The 20,091-nt window shown below is 55.0% G+C and overlaps 1 protein-coding gene across 1 annotated transcript; it reads left to right on the top strand.

Moving 5' to 3' along the window:
• Nucleotides 1-7,450: 7,450 nt before the first annotated feature.
• Nucleotides 7,451-19,548, top strand: CUNH14orf132 (chromosome unknown C14orf132 homolog). Its single transcript, XM_040975685.1, has 3 exons — nt 7,451-7,562; nt 7,829-7,923; nt 19,324-19,548. Exons 1-3 carry the CDS (start codon nt 7,451-7,453, stop codon nt 19,546-19,548), a joined length of 432 nt encoding a protein of 143 aa, XP_040831619.1.
• The last annotated feature ends 543 nt before the right edge of the window (nt 19,549-20,091 follow it).

Here is a 20,091-nt window from a genome sequence, read left to right as displayed (position 1 = left end):
TGCCCTGCCCTGCGGCCCTGCCCTGCCCTGCCCTGCGGCCCTGCCCTGCGGCCCTGCCCTGCCCTGCCCTGCGGCCCTGCCCTGCCCTGCCCTGCCCTGCGGCCCTGCCCTGCCCTGCCCTGCCCTGCCCTGCCCTGCGGCCCTGCCCTGCCCTGCCCTGCCCTGCGGCCCTGCCCTGCCCTGCCCTGCCCTGCGGCCCTGCCCTGCCCTGCCCAGCGTGCAACACCATCCATGGTCATCTCTCCGTCACCTGTAAGGCCACCAGGACTCCGAGGGAGGCCCATCGGATGGTGCAGGGGCACCGGCTAGGTCCTGCAACTAAACTTTGTGGATAGGTGTGAACAAACATTCGGAGTTTACTTGAAGTGTTCCCAGGCTTGAGGGCCATTGGATCATCACAATAACCCTATAGGCTACTGTGAGGTTCCAGTGTATGTTGGAAACAAAGGAGAGAAGTGGGGGAACAGAATGAAGCAGGGTTACTGTACGCTCTCAACAGAAGCATCAATCTAAATAAGATGTTGTAGAATCAGACTCAGGAGCAAAGAAAGCTGAATTCCAGTTTAAGACAAACAGTCAGTGTTGCGGTACAGTGCATGGAGTTGTGGAAGGATGAGTTTGAGCCCCAGCTACTCTGCTTCTGACCCATTTTCTGCTGTGTGCCTGGGAAGGCGGCGCGCTGTGGCCCAAGTACTTGCATTCCTGCTCAGCATGTGAGACAGGACTAAGCGCCTAGTTCTGGCTTCACCCTGGCCCAGCTCTGGCTTTTGTAGTCTTGGGGAGAGAACCAGCCGATGCAGGGTACCAAGATCTCTCCCTGTCACTCTGCCTTTCAAATAAACAGGTCAATGAATCTTTTAGCAAATAAAGATAATATTCATTTTGTTTTTCCAATAAATGAGAAATACTTGCATTGACTTGAATAGACCACACGGGGGCAGGAGAGGCTCATTATCATCAGCACTTAACCTTGCAGAGTAAGCACCTGCTTTCAAGTCAGCTTAGGGTAGAGACACAGAAAGAAAAGTGGATCCCCACACTTATTAAGTCCCTACTGTATGCAGAAAGTTTACCAGGGTGACACGGTTAACCCCTACTGCAGTCAGTGCCATGTCTGCCTCCCCATTCTGCCCATGACTTCTTCTGCTTCCTGCAAGTCTACATCCAGACAGCTAAGGAGCTGGGATTCTGTGGAGTCGGGGTGCAAGGCTGGGAGGCAGGATTTACTCTTAGCAACAGCAGTGATAATGGAGTTTCTTAACTGTTAGTATTACTGCTATGTTTGGCTTCTGCAATCGTTGCTTGGCTTTGTTGCATAAAGAACAGGACCGACGCCATGACGGGCCTAAGGTCGGGGAGCAGGGCTGTTTCACCTCACTTCAAAGTTTCACTTTCCTCAGAGTGATGGAGTGGGCAGGGGGCAGCGACCTTGGAGATGGGCCAATCAGGGCATCCGCATGCCCGCAAGTGGAATGTAGTCGGCGCTGTGCAGGTTGCACGGAATGTGGCCTACACCGGCACAAGCTGCACGTGACCAAGATGACTGCTTGCTGGAGACGTGTTGTACGTGACTAGGAGGGAATGAAAAACAGCCTGAAAGAGACCAGCGCGGGCCTGGCGTGGTGGCCTAGCGGCTAAAGTTCTCTCCTTGAATGCGCCAGGATCCCATATGGGCGCCGGTTCTAATCCCGGCAGCTCTACTTCCCATCCAGCTCCCTGCTTGTGGCCTGGGAAAGCAGCTGAGGACGACCCAAAGCTTTGGGACCCTGCACCCGTGTGGGAGACCCAGAAGAGGTTCCTGGTTCCCAGCTTCAGATCGGCGCAGCACCAGCCGTTGCGCTCTCTTGGGGAGTGAAGCTCACTTGGGGAGTGAATCATCGGACAGAAGATCTTCCGCTCTGCCTCTCTGTCTCTCCTCCTCTCTGTATATCTGCCTTTCCAATAAAAAAATAAATAAATCTTAAAGAGAGAGACCAGCGGGGTCCTTGTCAAGACTCCACTGCAATGAATAAGACAAGGACCCTAGCTCGAGCTAGCAATAGTTTCTTTGCTTTGGCATTGTTGCATGTGGAACCTGTCTGTCCATGGTTCGGGGATCTTTTGGGCCTAAGAAAGCCACAGACTGTAACCCTAACCCTAACCCTGGGAACCAGTTTATGTACTGGCTGTTTCCACTTCTGATCCAGGGAAGTGTTGGATATCCCATGTCCATGGGCACTTCATCCATGTGGGACCTGGAAGAACCTCCTGGCTTCAGACTGGTTCAGCCCTAGCTATTGTGTTCATCTAGCGAGTAAAACAGTGGGTCAAGAATCTCAATCTCTCTCTCTCTTTCCTTCTTCCCTCTCTGATTTTGAAATAAAGAAATAAATACTCAAAAAGAAGCAATCAATCAGAAGGACCTGGGTTCGAAGTCTGCCATTACTTACGTTTGCTGAGTCAGGCCAGGCAGCCCTTCTACTGATTTTCTTGCTTCAAGGCAATGTGTGTGAGGGGCCGAGCTTGTGTGCAGCCAAGCTTAGGGACTCTGCGGCCTGTGAAATTGGCTTGAATTGAATTGGAGTTGCGCAGCAGAGTCCAGGGGGCCCTGGAAAGGAGATGGCTTGGATAGGAGGAAGATGAACGGGTGTGAGGGTCTCCCGGGGTCACGTGGAACTCAGACTGCAGAGCCCACCCGGCAGGAAAGCCCTCCTTTCACAAGCTCTCCAGTGACCCGACAGCAGGGGCGCCGGGGAGCCTTGTTCAACAGATGCTGAGAGCCTGCTGGCTTTGCTGTGTGATCCCACAGAGGTGGGCGTGGCCACGGACTTCCTATGTCCTTCTGTCCCCTCGTCCTCATTCCTTCCTGCCTGCTAAAAGTGTTGGGTCCTGGGCCACATCAGCCCCAGAATGTGCCTTAAATAATGGATCAAGTGGCTCAGCACGAGGTTCATGAATTTTTAAACCCTTTTAAGGGCACCCCGGCAGAGCAGGCATCCACCCCAGATTCTGTGGCTCCCTGCCTTCTCCATCTGGGTCCTAGATGAGGCAAAATGACAAGCCTGCCCTCCCTGGTGCCACCGTGGCCTTCCAGCTAACAGTCTTTAAAGGAACACAGTGTTCCTTATCCCCGGATCCCAAGTTCATGGCATGCATGAATTATGCAGCACTTGGCACAGCAGCAACCCGGATGCTGCCTGGAAGCCCAGGCCCTGCCTTCCCTCTCCCCAGCCTCAGCACTCAGAACCTGCAGGTGGCCCACGCTCCTCAGCTGGGTGTGGAGGCCAGAGTCTGAGCTTGCCCCTGGGCAGGTGGTCACAGCTTCCAGCTGCAGCACAGAGGAGAGAGGACGGATTAGGCAGGGCTCCTAGCCTGGTGCCGGTCAGGGCTCTAAACATGGAAGCCGCTGGATCCTCTCAGCACCCTTGACCTTTGTCTCCTGCTGCGTCCCTGGGCTGACCCCAGGCCCACTTGACCCAAGTGGCTCCACAGGCAGGTGGCTGGGAGCCTCAGGGACTCGGCCGCTTGGTGGGCCAGCAGGGAGCAAGCTGGCTTTTTGTCCTTGTGACTGCGGAAAAGTGAGGTGTGGCTAAGGGTTAGCTGCAAAAGAGGAGGGGAGAACTTCCTGAAGGTGACAGAAATACTTGCAGTCTTGATTATAGTTCCAGTTATGCAGGTGTGTGTGTGTGTGTGTGTGTGTGTGTGTGTGTGTGTGTGTGTGTGAAGGGTTCAACACTAAAGTGGACACATGTATATATACATGATGTATTTGAAATTTTTAAATCTCTAAAGATTCTGCTTTTGTTGACAACATTTTTTTTTTTACAAAAAAAAAAAGATTTATTTATTTTTATTGGAAAGGCAGATTTATGGAATGGAGAAACAAAGATCTTCCTTCCGCTGGTTCAGCAGTGGCCAAAGCTGAGACAATCGGAAGCCAGGGATTTAAATTCCAAAGTCCTGGGTAGGGAAGGCGGGGCGTCTGGGGAGGGCTGGTCCTTGTAAGAGAGGTTTTGCATAATGTTCGCTGTTCCTGCCCTTCCCTTCCACATAATTATACAAATGTGTATGTAGTTTATATAAATAAAACATGTGGGATCACAATAAATAAATAGAAACCCTTGGGTGCAAATTAAACAAGACGCAACCAGATCCTACACGCTAGAAACAATGCAATATTGTTGGGAGAAAAAAAAATCCAGAGAATCTAAGTAAACACATGGAGACGCATTCTGTGAACACAGATTGGAAGACTCAACACGCCAGAGATTCAACACATAAAATTAATTAATGACATCACAGCATTGTTTATAGATACAGGCAACAATATTCTAAAATGCAAAAAGTCAAAACAACTAGAATAGCTCAAACTTTTGAAATAGAAGAGCAAATTGGGAAGAATGTCTGCCTGGCTTCAGGACTTGCTACATGGCTACAATAATCAAAACGGGCTTCAGCTGAAGGGCAGAGACACAGGTCAGCAGGGTGGGGCAGGGGGACTTGCACAAAATGCCCCACTGATTTTTGACACACGTGCAAAATCAAGGCAAGGCAGGAAAGACAAAGAGGGCTGGAACACGTGGCTACTAAAGGCAGAACCGGAACCTCTGCTGAACCTCGCGTTCTGTGTAAAACTGAAAACATAAAGCATAAAATCATCAACCCCTTAGAAAGAGGAGGACAACTTGAGGCTCTCAAGCTAGGCAGAGTTCATCCACTGGACACCCTGAAAGTAAAACTAGTTAGACTGGACTTCATCACCAAGTAAAAGGATGGCTTTGTCCGGCATCCCGGGAGAAGGCCGAAGAGACAGGCTGGGTGTTAAAGATCTGCAAAGCACTTATGTGATGGAGGAGTCATTTCTAGTATATAAAAAAGAACGCTCAAAAACTGAAGGGTAAAAATAATCTAATTAAAAAATGTAGAAAAATTGGAACAGATATTTTCCTATAAAGGATATAGAGATGACAAGTAAGCTGTCGGAAAGCTGCTACCATCATTAGCCCTTAGGGGGAAACACACGGAGCCCACGGTGAGCTATGCCTGTGCACCTGCACAAATGCCTTCAGTGTGATGACGTTGTTTTAGTCAGGGCTCGCCTGGAAACAGAACCAGCAGCAAATATACCGGTACAGAAGAGGACACTTGGTTGTTAGGTCTTCATTTGTTTGAGAGGCAGAGAGAAAAACTGGGACGGGCAGACAAATAGACAGATACCTCTCACTGCCATGGGTGAGCCAGGCTGAAGCCAGGAACCGGCCCCTCTCCCGAGGTCACCCACACAGGCGACAGGAACCCAAATACGTGAGCCTTTACCTGCTCCCCCAGAATGCTCATTTATAAGGAAGCTGGGATGGGGATTGGAGCTGAGATGCAAACCCAGGCATTCTCATGTAGGAGTCCCACGTGGCATCTCACCTCGCACGCCAGACGCCTACCCTACGAAGCAGGCTGCTCTGGAAGCTGAGAGGGTCCACAGTCTTCCATTTGCAAGTTGGAAATCAATGATGTCATGTGTCAGTTTGGGGCCTGAGTACCCAGAGCCCATGGTGTGAAAGAGCTGAGCTGAACTGCCCAGTCCACACAGCAAGGCACTCAAGCGCAGAAGTCTCCCAGCCTTCCTTTCATTCTACTCCAGGCCTCAGTGACAGAATCACGCCCACCCACCCACTCAGCCGAGTCACTCTACTGAGCCCACCCTTGACCTTACCCACTGCTAACCTCATCCAGAAACACACAAACATGCCTGGAAATCACGTTTCACTTCATCTCCCATGGCCAGCCAAGGTGACCCACAAAATCAACCGTCACAGCTCCTGGTGCTGACCAGGGTGGGTGGAAGCCATTCACCCACATTGGCAGCAGCGTCAAATGGCAGTGCCACTACGGAAAACAGCTTTTTCAAAAACATACAGCTCAATTTTCAGACATTTACCCCAGAGAAATGACGATGTGTTTGTATAAAAGCTTACACATGAATGCTTGTAGCAATGACCTGGACGCAATTGCAGAGAGAACTATGCTGGGTGACAAACCCTTGGTCCACAGATCTCGTCAACATTATCTAAAGAAGTCTGTGGATGAGCTTGTGCCGTATGCAGTGAGTTAAACCCACACCAGCATACTGCCTCGAGTCCCTGGCTGCTCCACCTCCATCCAGCTCCCTGCTAATGTGCTGGGGAAGACAAGATGGTCCAAGTCCTTGGGTCCCTGCCACCCACATGGGAGATGCAGATGGACTCCTGGCTCCCACCAGCTGCAGACATCTGGGAAGTGAACCCGTGAACAGAGTATCAATCTGTCTCGCCCGCACTCTGTCACTCTCCCTTCAAGTGAAACAAACTTCAAATATTTTAATTGTCATATTCAAATGATGCGACAGTCTCCTTACTGGTTCAAGTTGAGACAGAATTTCTTAAGCAAGGGCTGCCTATGGAGGAAAATATTGATCAACTTCGACACATTAAAATTAAGAATTCCTGTCCATCAGATCGGAAGACCATATACACTGCTTCTCATTCTACTTCTCAGCCTGGCAGGGGCTTCATTACACTTCACACTGTGCACACGCAGTACGCACACTGTAAGCACAAGATACAGGATTTTAATAATGCAAGCGGGGAGTGGAGGAAGGTGCCAGAAGGGCCTGGAACACAGGGAGGATTGGAGTGGGATGGACTCTGAGCAGGGGCAGGCATGTGAGGCCCAGGCTGGACAGTGGCCCGAGGGGGGGTGTAGTGGCTGAGGCCAGGGAGGGAGAAGGTTCAGACAGGGGTGAAGGAAGAGAGGCAAGCCAGAGAGAAAGGAGGAAAGAAAGAAGGGAGGGGATGGAGGAGACCGGGGAAGGGGACACTGGCTGGGAACAGGCCCCGGCTCCCATAGCTGCCCGGTGGCCTTGCACAACTAGGTTCCTACAAAGCCTGGGGGTCCAGGGCTTGGTGGCCTCAGTGGCCATTCAGAGGCTAAGGTGACCAGGACTGGGGAGGCCCAGGACAAACTCCTTCCCAAGGGGCCAAGGAGTGGCCCAGAGGCGGCCTCTCAGGGCCCATCAGGACTTGCAGTGCCACTGCCATCCCTGCTCAGATGCCCCCCTCGACTGAGCTGCCACACCTGCATGGTGTGGGCATCTACCCGTTTGTGCTGTGAGGAGGTCACTGACGAATCACCCAGTGCTGCCAGCTGTGCACCAGGCAACCCCAGCCTAGGGTCTTCTACTGTCATGCACGCTGGAGCGCGCTGAGGGATGACACCTCCCTTTATTCTCGGGTCAAGTGCAGGCTCAGCCAGACACTAAGTGGCCCAAGCTGCCTGACAGAGCAGCTTTGGCCTTCCTTCCGTCCAGCTCCCAGAGCGCAGTGAGCGGGGTGCACATAAAACCCGTGTGTCCCCGCAACCAGATGCTTGTTTCTGCACCATCCATGGTCCCTGGGGCAGCCTGGATGCTCCACACCGGACAGGGTGTCAAAGAGCAATGGACTCAAATTCGAGGTTGGAGTTCGCAGCCACCAGCGGGCCGGCGCAAGCCTCAGTTTCCTCAGCTGGCCCACGCAGGGAGCGGAAGGAGCTCTCCGGGGATGCGCTGGGTCCCACCCAGGGGGTGGGGCTGGAACCGGTCACGTGCAGGGACCAGTTTCTCTCTCTCTCTCTCTCTCTCTCTTTCTCTCTCTCTTCCCCTCCACCCGCCGCTCTGCCCCGCCCCGTGCCCAGGGTCCCCTGCCCACTGTCTGTCTGGAGCCTGGAGCAGGGCGCACGGTGTAGGCTGGGGACGCGAGGCCACGCCGGGGCTGGGAGGTCTGCGCTGGGGCCGCGGGGCTCGGGTACGCCTGCTCACAGCTCCGCCCGCTCCCAGCCAGCGGCAGCAGCAGCGGCAGCAGCAGCGAGGATTCCAGCGCCGGCGGCAGTGGTAGCAGCGACACCATGGATCTGTCCTTTATGGCCGCGCAGGTAACGGGATGCCTTTCCCACGAACCTTGGGTTGCTAAGTTCGAGGCCACAGTCACTCCTTCTCCACCGGGGGCTGGGGCAGCGGCATCCACCCAGAATCCAGGTCACGGCCCCTTTATCCCCAAGCGGGCATCCCACCTCGCCCCCCGCCACAACCTGGTGTGCGCCTGGAAGGGGATGCAGGGGCGACGCGAGCTCGGCCCTTTGGGAGGGGGGCGGGAGATACACCCTGTGTGCCCACCGTTCGAGCTATTCCACCCTGAAGCTGGCGAGCAGGAGGCTGCTCTCCCAGCCCCCGCTGGCTGAACCCCTGCGCAACCCTGGAGCGCTCTGTGCGACCCCGGGCGTGGGCAGCCCCGCTTCTCCCCATGGACGCTTCTGCGAAGCACTGGCGCTAGGTTACGCGTCTCTCACTCCTCGCCTCGGAGTGGAGACCAAGCCTTTGTGCCCCGCCATGCTGGCTGCGTCCCTGCTGGCCTCGTGCTAAATCTGTTTGGCTGTCTGTGCCCCTCGCAGTGGTCCCCCGCCCAGCCCACGAAGCTAGCTAGTTCCTAAATAACGTCTCACCTTCCCACCTCACGCCCTCCCTGGGCCCCCGAGAGTTCTGGGGGGCCGTGTCTCTCTGCTTCTACTCTCCTGAACCAGAACAAAGGGGGGTGCTGCCTCGCTCTAGTCGACTGTTGCTTGGGGACAGCCACTTCTGATCACTGTGCCGGCTCCACGAAGCGCCTTGCTGGGTTTGGGAGAGGTAGTCAGCATCTATCGAATTCAACCTTGGCTTCGATGGGCGTGTGGGCATGTGGGCTGGGCACAGAGGGGCAGCTCAGGTCTCCAGGGTGTGAGGCAGGAGCCCCACCTGCTGCTTTCTTCCACAGAGAAGTTTCAAGGGACGTGTTGTCATTCTCAGAAGTGCTCCGGGGCCGAAGCCTGTGCAAGGGCATTCATCCTTTCTCGTGAAAAAGCCCCATCCTTTCTTCCAGGTTTCTCTTCCAAAAGGCTCCGTGTTTCTCTGCAGTAGAACCCCCAAACTCCCTTCTCCCCCTCCGACTATCCTTAACACCCAGTGATCGGGAGGAAATGCTAGGTGAGCAGGAGGCCCAGGTGCTTACCCGAGTTGCAGGTCACACAACAAATACTGGGTGGGAATATGTGCACTTTCCGTGTGTCTGCAAAAAACAGAAAGTATATATTAAAAATAGAGCAACAGCAGAATCCACACTGGATGGCACAGCAAATCTCCAAAGAGAGGCACCAGGGATGCAGAGTCCTCAGCTGGCTCCGGAAGCCAGAGAACTGCTGCCGTTTCCATGGTTACAAAACGAATTGATCATCGCTAGCCCTGGGCTGGCTGGAGCATCTGGGGTTGCTATGGTAACTTTCTCAACAGCTGCCTAGAAAATGGGTTCTTCTTGTCCTTTTTTTCCTTACAATTCAAGTGTCGCCTGGTGAGTTTATTGCTGTGGACAGATGTTTGGTGTCAGTTAAGCCTTGGTGCACTGCTATTGCAAGAAAGAGACACACAACTTCCTAGACGATGTCCAGAGACTCTGTACATCTGAGTGGCAACACTTGAGCGTCACAGAGCTAAGACATTGGGGCTAGTCTCCAGACAAATCTGCTTTGTTTGGGGAGCACCTGCTGTGTGCTCTGCCCTTTTTGGGGGCCCAGGCCCCAGTTTCTTCACCCTGAGAAGATGGACCCTGAGCTGTGTTCCCATTCCCCACTCTGCGCTGGAGACACACCTGCCCCTCCCATTAGAACTGCCACTTACCGAGTGCCCAGTGTGGAAGCAGACACGGACTCTCCCCGTGGAACAGGCACTTGGCAGACCCACCTTACAGATGAAGAAGCCGGCGCTTAAAGCGACAGGATGATTTGCCCAGAGTACACAGGTGGGATTCAAACTCACCTCTCTATGCTACTTCAGTCTGTTTAGAATTTTTCTTATTTTCTTTATTTGAACTAGAGACAGGGAGAGACAGAGAGAGTCTTCTACCCACTAGTTTACTCCCAGACGGTTGCAGCAGTTGGGGACGAGTTGGCCCAGTCAGGAGCAGGGCTTCAGTCTGGCTCTCCCACACTGGGTAAGGGTCCTCTCCCACACTGGGTAAGGGTCTCCATCACTTGGGTCATCTCTTGCTGCCTCCCGCCTCGGGGCACACCTTAGCGGGAAGTTGGAGTCTGAGCTGAAGCCCAGTGGCTCTGCAGCTCTGCTTAATCAGTGCACCTCTTGTTGAAGTCGCAGAAAAATGGACAGGGACACCAGGATTCCTGACCCCCCTGCTATCAGGCGCATCGTGCCCCGTTAGCAACACCCACCAGAGCAGCACATTTACTGCAGCCGATGGACCCACATTGACACCTCCTCGTGCTGAGCTGGGCTTTGCCCTTGGCAGCAGCCAAACTCTGCGTGTGGGCGACATGTAGGAGCTGTTCACCGTCGTGTGTGTGTGTGTGTGTGTGTGTGTGTGTGTGTGTGTGTGTGTGTGTGTGCAAGGCCCTAAAGGCTGGCAGTGGCACCTGTTCCTGCCTCCCTCCCCTGGGCCTGGCCAGCATTGGTCTTTTCTCTGCCTCTGTAGCTTGCAGAGCATCCTGTGGTTGGAATCATGCCACTGGTAGCCTTTTCCTGTTGCCTTCTGGCCCCTAGCAGTGCGCACTTAGCTTCCGCGTCTTTTTGTGGCTCCGTAGCTCATTTCTTTGCAGCACTGAATCCTCGGGAGGGGGCGTGTTCTGTTTATCCACTCGCTTACTGAGGAACATCTTGGTTGCTTTCGCGTTGTGACATTTGTGAGCAAAAGCTGCTGTAAATGTGCGAGCGCAGGGTCTGGTGTGCACTGGCATTTTCAGGAGCCTATTTTTAAAATCCAGTCCCACAGTTTCTCCTCGAGTCGGACGGCGTAAATCCTGTATGCTTAATGTGACTGGCGAATGGTTGGATTTCAACGTGTCCCCACAGCATGTCTTTCACTCCCTGCTGACTTTTGCATAGAGGAAGTTTTTGGTCCCTCCCCCCACTCCCCTTCCCATGGCCACACTAGTTCCTCGCTCACCTTTTCAGACACCACTCTTTGTTTTATGATCATAGTGGCTGCTTTGGTACTTCCTATGTAAGCATTTAACTTACCGCAGTCCAAATGATGTCATAAGCAACTGAAAGTTCACACCACCATGTCACAGGAGCACTTTCTGGGTCGCCCCTGCAGGTGGCAGGGACCCAAGCACTTGGACCATCTTTCACTGCTTTCCCAGACATGTTAGCTGGGAGCTTGATTGGAAATGAAGCAGCCAGGATTCAAACTGAGGCCCACCACTGGCTTTGAGTAATCTGACTATGTCTCCATGTTTCTTGGACTTGGGGTTTGAGGACTTTCATGCATTTGTGAGTTTATACTTTGCATCCCATTTGAAAATCTTGCAGCCTTTTTTCTGTTCCCCTCTTCTTTCTCTTCTTCTTCGGAGACTCCATTTAAACTTGTAGGCTGTCTGAAGTTGCTCCTTGTTACCCTGTTAGTTTGTTTTTAAACCTTTTTGTGTTACTGTTTGATTTGGATGGTTGCTATTGTTAAGTATTCCAGGTCACAGTTACTAACTTCTGCAATATTTAATCTGATGATAATTCCAACCAGTGTATTTTTTCCAACATGATAGTTCTTATTTCCAGAAGATTGGTTTGTCTTTGAAAAAAGAATCTTCCATTCCCAACACGTCCAGTGTTTTCTCTAGTGTTCTAAACATACAGAGCGGCCAGCATGGCAGCTGCAGGGACATGGCAGCTGGGACATGGCTGCAGGGACATGGCAGCTGCAGGGACATGGCAGCTGCAGGGACATGGCTGCTGCAGGGACATGGCTGCTGCAGGGACATGGCAGCTGCAGGGACATGGCTGCTGCAGGGACATGGCTGCTGCAGGGACATGGCTGCTGCAGGGACATGGCTGCTGCAGGGACATGGCAGCTGCAGGGACATGGCTGCTGCAGGGACATGGCAGCTGCAGGGACATGGCTGCTGCAGGGACATGGCAGCTGCAGGGACATGGCTGCTGCAGGGACATGGCAGCTGCAGGGACATGGCTGCTGCAGGGACATGGCAGCTGCAGGGACATGGCTGCTGCAGGGACATGGCAGCTGGGACATGGCTGCTGCAGGGACATGGCTGCAGCAGGGACATGGCTGCTGCAGGGACATGGCTGCTGCAGGGACATGGCTGCTGCAGGGACATGGCAGCTGGGACATGGCTGCTGCAGGGACATGGCTGCAGCAGGGACATGGCTGCTGCAGGGACATGGCTGCTGCAGGGACATGGCAGCTGGGACATGGCTGCTGTAGGGACATGGCTGCTGCAGGGACATGGCTGCTGTAGGGACATGGCTGCCGATTCTAAGCTCTCAGTCCTGAGTGGTTTGATTGGTTGCCTCGTCTCCTCAATGGTCTTACTTTCTTGCTGTTTTCAATGCATGGTTGTGTGTACCTTGCTCAGTGCTAGCTGCTTTTGTGTTCCTGTAAACATTCTTGGGCTTAACTGTCAAGTGCCTCTCCATTCCTTGGGTGTGTTTGTGTGTGAGTGGGAATGGGTATGTGTGGAGGGGGGTTGTCTGGGGTGTGTGTGAGTGTGGATGTGTCGGTGTACAGCTGTGTCTAGGTGTGATTGTGTAGGTGTGTATGCATATGTGTTTAGATTTTTTAAAGTTTATTTATTTTTATTGGAAAGGCAAATTTACACATAAGAGGCAGAAGGATCTTCCATTCACTGGTTCTTTCCTCAGATGGCCTCAATGGCTGGAGCTGAACTGATCCCAAGTCACGAGCCAGGAGCCTCCTCCAGGCCCCCCAAGTGGGTGCAGGGTCCCAAGGCCTTGGTTCATCCTCCGTTGCTTTACCAGACCATAAATAGGGAGTTAGGTGGGAAGCGAAGTACCTGGGACACCAACCAGCGCTCATACAGAATGCTTTTGCTTGTAAGTGAAGGGTTAGTCAGCAGAGCCATCATGTTGAGCCCTAGATATTGCTTGTATGACTTGGGAGCAGCTGTCTCCAGCCACCACCGTCCCCTGTCCTCTGTGCTCAGCCACCCACGGATACTTTGCTTGCCCCCTGTGGACACCCCTCGCCCATTTCCTCCATGCACAGCTGTGCCAGCTATTAGAAAGGCCCTGTTTCCAGCAGCTTGTAAGGAGACCAGGGGGGTGACGGATGAGCTCCTCAGGGCCTCCTGTGCTCCTCTGTGCCATGTCATAGCCTCACTGCCCCTGCTGTCTGCTGCCCTCCCCTCTGCCTTTCTGCCAGGCCTGTTTAACTTCCCTCTGGGGGTTCTCCTGGGCCCTGCTGTGTGTCCCAATGGCCAGATCAATCAGGTGGAGCCATCCTTGCAGACAGGCAGTGCTTGGGAGCTTGGAGAAGCCATCACCAGCCTTCATCATCTTCTTCCTCAGCCCACATTATGCACAGACACACAGTCAAGCAAACCTTGACACAGCAGCCTGCCTGGACTGGGGCCAGGGCCGGGGTCAGGGCTGGGGCTGAGGTCAGGGTTGGGGCCGGGGTCAGAGCCAGGGCCAGAGCCAGGGCCAGGGTCAGGGCTGGGGCTGGGGTCAGGGCTGGGGCTTGGGTCAGGGTCAGGGCCAGGGCCAGGGTCAGGGCCGGGATCAGGGCTAGGGCCAGGGCCAGGGCCAGGGCCAGGGTCAGGGCTGGGGTCAGGGTTGGGGCCGGGGTCAGAGCCAAGGCCAGGGCCAGGGTCAGGGCCAGGGCCGGGTTCAGGGCTGGGGCTGGGGTCAGGGTTGGGGCTGGGTTCAGGGTTGGGGCCGGGGTCAGGGCCAGGGCCAGGGTCGGAGCTGGGGCTGGGGTCAGGGTCAGGGTCAGGGCCAGGGCCAGGGCCAAGGTCAGGGCCAGGGCCAAGGCAAGAGAAAGAGGTGATTGGTGACCTGAGCCCCCTTGCTCAGGGCCTGGCTGTGAACTGCCATCCCACAGGACAGAAAGGGAGCCTGGAGCTGAGAGCCTGGGCATTTCCTCCCCGAGTCATCCAGGAAGGAAGGGGCTAAGCTGGGCTCAGCACTGGGCCTGAACCCTGAGCTCACATCCCTGTCGAGGTAGGGATGGCTGATGGAGCACTGAGCGTTGGGGTGAGCAGGGGAGGCAGCTATGCTGCCCAGACAAGCATGATTCCATGTCGCGGCCACGGCTGGCCCAGCTTCCCCTGGAGCCTGCATGGGCATCGCAGCTTTTATTGTTTCAAGGTTCGGAGAGGCCAGGGTCCTAGGAGTGAACTTCCTTTCCTTTCCGCATCAGGCCTGGCCTGTCAATGGGGTCCCCCAGCAAAGGTGGGGTGTGAAGCTGTGCGTCTCTGTTGCCCCCTGCTGGCAGGGGACAAAGCCTGGATCCTCCCACCTCATCTAGCCCCATCCCAAGTGTTGCCATTGACACCTGCTCCTGATGAGTCAGAAAAGAACGGCATCGAAAGGATGCAGGGAGCCTCATCTTGCTTTCCCTCTGTCTTCCCCACCTGCCACAGAGGCCGGCCCGGAGAGGCTCGCTGTCGGCATCGGGAACACCAGGGTTGTTGCTCTTTTCCAGGTGAATGCCTCCTAGCAGCCCCAGCCAGCCGCTGGCATCGCTCCCATGCACTCAGAACCACTTCTCCGAACAGCATCCATGCCAGACTCCCCCGGGGGAAAGGTCCGGATCTGCTTGCCAAGTCCTCTGGGTGAAACCTAACCGGGCTTTCCGGCAGGCTAGGGAAGCGCTGCCCACAGCAGGCCAGCAAGGGCGTCCTTCCGCGGGGTGCCCTTGCAGCTCCTGGGAAGATGAACTTTCTCCCAGTGGGCAGGTGCATGCGGTGGGCTTTCTGTGAGACAGACGAGCCAGGGATCTTTTATAGAGTGCCAAACGTGCATGATCTGGGACAGGGCGATCCTTCCCTGCCTCGTACCACGTAGCTGTGGGTGTCAGCACACGCAAAAATACCAACTTCACCACCTACCAAGAAAAGCGTTCTTACCAGAGGCATGCAGAATGGCCGGGAGGAGGGCGAGGCTGGGTTGGCCACTGCAGCTGTGGGCCAGAGGCTCGGCTCTTCACCCCTGGCAGAGCTCACCTCCCTGGCCCTCGTGGGCAGTTGCCCCCAGGAACAGGATGTCAAAAGCGTCATCGCCTTATAAGAAATTTGCTCTTGCAAGTCCTTTCTAGGGTGGGCCCTGGGCACAGGGCTTAGGATGTTACCTGGGCCACTCGCATCACTTATCCGATCCTCATTGAAGTGCTGGCTTCCAGTTCAGCTTCTGGCTCGCGGACATCTGGGAGGCCTGGCTTGGTTTCCGAGCTCCTGGCCTGGTCCTGGCCTGGCCCTGCTTGCAGGCATTTGGGGAGTGAGTCAGCCGATGGGTGACCTCTGTCTCTCTACCCTTCAAAGATAAATAAACATGTTTTAACAAGCCCTTCCCACTCATGGCTTCCTTTCTAAGGAATAGCAAAGCATTGTCTTGACACCTGGCTTATCCCCGGTGGGACCCTACCCAGGCCTGCTCTGTGGAAATTGGCCACTTTGTCCACCTGCTGCGGCCTGACCTGTCCATCGTACAGTGTGAAGCTGGGGGTGTGGATGTCAGCCACCTCTGCCTTCTGACCCTGAGGGGACAGCGGGGTAACCGTGGGGGAGACGAAGCGTGTTCTGAACCTGTTTGTGTCAGTCGTGGGGTAGCCCTCCTGCCTGTTCATGCTCGGGGAGACACAGGCTCCCCTGGGGGAGATCATCAACCAAGTTCTCCAGGCACTTCAGCAGAGGGAGTGGGCTGCTGGGGCTGCTGTGTGCTTGTTCCGTGACATGAGCACAGCTGAGATTCATGACACAAAGTACGGGGGGGAGGGGGGTAAGAGAGAAACCCCCCCACCAACACCACATGCGCTCATGGCTGGCTGCAGCTCTCTGCTCGCCACCAACCCCCGGCCGGCTTTTCCCTCTCCTCTCTCTTCCTCCCGCTCTGTCTCTCCTTCCCAAATAAGGATCCCATGGGGGCTTTTCTCTTGCAGCATCAGGGTGCAGGTCACCCAGCAGATGCAGGCCAGCCAGCAGGTGCCCATCCAGTTCTAGGGACGCCCCTGACATAACTAGGGGTAGACCAGATGCCAGCAGTCATAGGAGGAAAGGCTTCAAAACTCCTATTGTCTTGCATTTGCCCAATTGCCGCCTATGGTGCACATGGCAGAACCCACCCGGGCTTGACTGCCTCACACCTGAGCCTGTCAGAGATGTGGACTCATCTCCAGCCAGTCTCAGCTCTTTCTCCTTCAGGTCCATGGCCAGGGGCTCCTTGAAGCCCAAGCTACAGCTCTGGGGTTCCACGAAGGCTCCCCAGGTTCTGCTGGTGACCTGCAGTCAGTGTGGGTCTAACCCCTCCTCCTGCAAGCACATTTGTTCTGCAGGTCAAATGTCCTCTCATTAAGGATGACCACAGGCAAGGTGCAGCACCTCCCCACACGCTGGGCTGAGTTACTATGGCAACGCTTTCAAGAGGGGAGAATTTGCTTTGTCCTCTCAACTCTCTCATGCTTTCAGGCTTTCCAAAAATAGCCTTGTTTGCCCAAGTCCTGTGGGCCTGGGCATGTTGGGCACATGGCAGACCGTCCTCCCAGCCCCGCACGGGGCCACTGCAGCCACAGCTCCCTTCACAGCGTGGAACTGAGCAAGCTCTGAAAAGTGGAAAATGTTTTATGAGGCGGTGGGATCAAAGAGAAGTTAGACTTAGCTCATTCGCTTGATGAGCTCACAGATGAAGTATGCAGCGTGACGGACCTGGTGCAACGTGACGTGGGGGTGCAGGCTCTCACGTCCACTGCTTGCCTGCTCACCAGGACAGGTGTGAGATGTGCAGGAAGCAGGGGGACGGGAGAGCCATGCTTGGTGGCCTGCGCTGGGGCTGCTGCATGGGCAGGAGAGATGGCTTCAGAGGCGGGGTGCCCACTGAAGCCCCAAGTAGGCACTGTGGGTTCCTTGTTGCGATCTCTAACGGACTTTGCTCCATCTGCCTGGCACCAAAGCCTTTTCTCTGTATTGTCACTGTTTTGGAATGACCCTTGAATGCAGGATTAGAATCCTCCCATTTAGTCAGGAAGCAGACTCGGCCGTAGAAGTGGTCTGTGTCTGGGAGGCAAAGCTGGGCCAGAACCAGCACCGATGTTCTCCTGCGGGGCATCCTTCCGCAGACACCGTGTGCCCATTCAGGCAGCCCCTCCTCCCGCAGTACTGGGTTCAAGTCCCTGCTCTGCGTCCAGCTCCCTGTTGATGTGCACCCTGGAAGGTAAGGGGCACAGCTCAAGTCTGAGTCTCCTCCCACATGGGAGACCCAGAGGGAGTCTCCTGTCCTCAATGCTCTCCTGTCCTATGCGACCCTGCTTGCACACCACCCCGCACTGCAGGGATCCCATGACTGTCAAAGGATGCAAGACCTCATTCTCTCGGTTTTATAAATGTGGAGTCCTTCAAGCTCAGAAGTCATGGGTAACCCCTGGGCGTCCCCAGCATCTGTCCGGCACCTCCTGTTGCAGAGTGGGCCTTCAGTGTTTGTTGATGAATAACTGATGAATGCATTCTGTATTGATCCAATCTCTATATTTAGGCTCGGTAAACAAGGCCAAGAGAAGGAGGCAGAGCTGGGGTGGGCCAGGCATCTCCCCTTAGATGCCTGAAGCAGCGAGGCAGGGCTGAGCCAGGAGCTGGGGATTGACTCCAGGTCTCCCATGTGTAGCAGGAACCCCACCACGAGAGCCCTCACCTGCTACCTCCCACGACCAGGTTAGCGGGAAGCTGGAGCCAGGGAGTGAAAGTGGGGTGCTGCTCCAGGTACTGCCGTGTGGAATCCGTGCATCCCAGCTGGTGGCTTCACTGCCACGTGCAACGCCTGCCCCCTGTGGTGTCACTCACGGTTGAGTGTGGAATTTTGCATTTATGGGGTCACCCTGATGCTCAAAAAGCTTCAGTGTCAGGATCCTTTGCCTTTGGGGATCATTGCAGAGTGCGAGAGAGGTCACAGCAGATGCAAGTGCAAGGTGCTGGGTCTTCAATGGCCGAGCTTGGTGACAACAGCTCCTGCTGCACCCTTGGAGCCACTGCACTGGGCAGCTGATTCGGGATTTTTAAGCCCTCATCCTTCAATCAGATTAAGGGATGCTCAGCCAGTTCCAGGCCTTCAGTTACCTAAGAGGCAGGAGACGGGAAGGGAGCTGTGAGTAGCACGGTAGAAGGCAGGAGGGGAGGGATGCCCAGAGCCGTTGCCTCCAGAGCCATTTCCATTTCCACACTGTTAACTTGAATGCCACGTGGGAGGGATGAGCAGAGCGTGGAATCTCAACCTATTAACCGGCTGCACCCCATCACGGGGATCTCAATCTGTGTAAGCAGCTGCCGCTGTCTCGTTTGTCTGTCGTTATGCCTGTTACTTATATTCAGATATGTTGTAACATGTTTGCTTGAGGCACGCATGCTCAACTTGAGGAATGAACTTGCTGTGAGCACCACCTAGTCACCTGCAGCGCCTGCCCTGAGCTCCGCCTAGTGGCCGCTTCCTGTCACTACACCACCAGACCTCACTTCCTTTGAGCTCAAGCCCAGAACAGGCTTGATCTCAGCGGAGCTGTACGCTCCATGCTGGTTGACTCAGAAATGGTCCAGAGTTACAATGAAGCCATTGTGTTCAAAGTGGGTTGAACCTGGTGCTACCTCTAGCAGCCATCCAAGCACCCCTGTGCACCTCCTGGCATTCCTGAGCCCCGTGTGTGAGACCAGGGAGGCTGTGTGAGTGGGATGTACCTAGCCCCTTCCACACACTCGGCTTCCAACCTGGATTCTATCGTGGACTGCCACTGTGGCCTCCACCTCTGCTCATCCATCTGTGAAATGGGTACACGAAGGTACTGAAAATGATCCTAGAGGGATGGGTGGGCTAAGCCCCCGACTGGGGGAGGGGTGTCCTGTCTCAATGTCTGGCATTGAGCCCCAGCTCTCCTCCAACCTAGTTCCCTGCTGTGTGCACTCCGCATGGCAGCTCAGATACGTGGGTCCCTGAGCCCTTCCTACTTAGGAGACCCAGATAGGGCTCCTGGCTTCACCCCTTTCCTGTCCTGACTGTGGGCGTCTCCAGAAGGAAACAATGAATGAAAGAGCAATTCATCTCCCACTCTGTGGTTAAAACTTTCAAAGAAATAAAACGTCTTAAGCTCATAGGATACATGGAATGAAAAGATCAATTTAGGAGCAGGTGTTGTGGTTCAGTAGGAGATGCTGCTGCTTGAGGGGACCATAGCCCATTCAGAAGCCTTGGCTGCTCCACACTGCAGCCCAGCTTCCTGCTAACATACCTGGCTCCCACGGGCTCTGACTCTCTCTCTCTCTCCTCTCTCTCTCCCTCCTGCCCAGCTGCCCATGATGGGAGGAGTGTTTATGGACTCACCCAATGAGGACTTCAGCACTGAATACTCCCTGTTCAACTCCTCGGCCAACGTCCACGCGGCCTCCAATGGCCATGGGCAGCCGGATGAGCCCCCGCGGTCCTCCAACGATGCTGTGCTGCTGTGGATTGCCATCATAGCCACGCTGGGCAACATCGTGGTGGTGGGGGTGGTGTATGCCTTCACCTTCTGATGTGTGTGCCTGGGCTGCTGCCGGCTCCCCCACCAGGAGTCCTGGCTGTGCGCGCGCACGCACACACACACACACACACACACACACACACACACACACACACACGGCCTCTCCAGGACCAGCAACCAATGACCTCCCGATTGCAAGCAGCCCATGCTGTGGGTGGAGCTCATCAAGAGACCACAGTGGCCCTGGGCTTTCTGCTCCTGGGGCCCTGACCAGGACAGGGATGTGCAGGGAGCAGGTGGTTGGGGAGGCTTCCAAGCTGCATCCCTGGGAGAGGAGACCAGGCAGGGCCGGCAGTGAGGACTGCCAGGCCCAGATGTGACAGTGGCTTGTTGTATGTCTTATTTCTGTACAGATGTCTTGGACCTGCTGTGTGGGGGCTGGAGCCAGGACAGCCCTGAGAGCCTTCGAGCTCTCACCCCAATCTCGGTTTCCTATTCTGCCCCTTGGCATGTGCCTCGCCATCTTGAATGTGCCAGTGCCCCTTTGGAAACAGTACCTTAGTCCCCAAACACCTGGGGACCTGGGTCAGGAGAC

This window comes from Ochotona curzoniae, unplaced genomic scaffold, assembly GCF_017591425.1.
Source record: "Ochotona curzoniae isolate NIBS_2020 unplaced genomic scaffold, NIBS_Ocur_1.0 contig_2688, whole genome shotgun sequence".
Classification (NCBI taxonomy): domain Eukaryota; kingdom Metazoa; phylum Chordata; class Mammalia; order Lagomorpha; family Ochotonidae; genus Ochotona; species Ochotona curzoniae.
The sequence above is the reverse complement of the archived record's forward strand: the minus strand, read 5'-3'. Positions and strand labels throughout refer to the sequence as shown.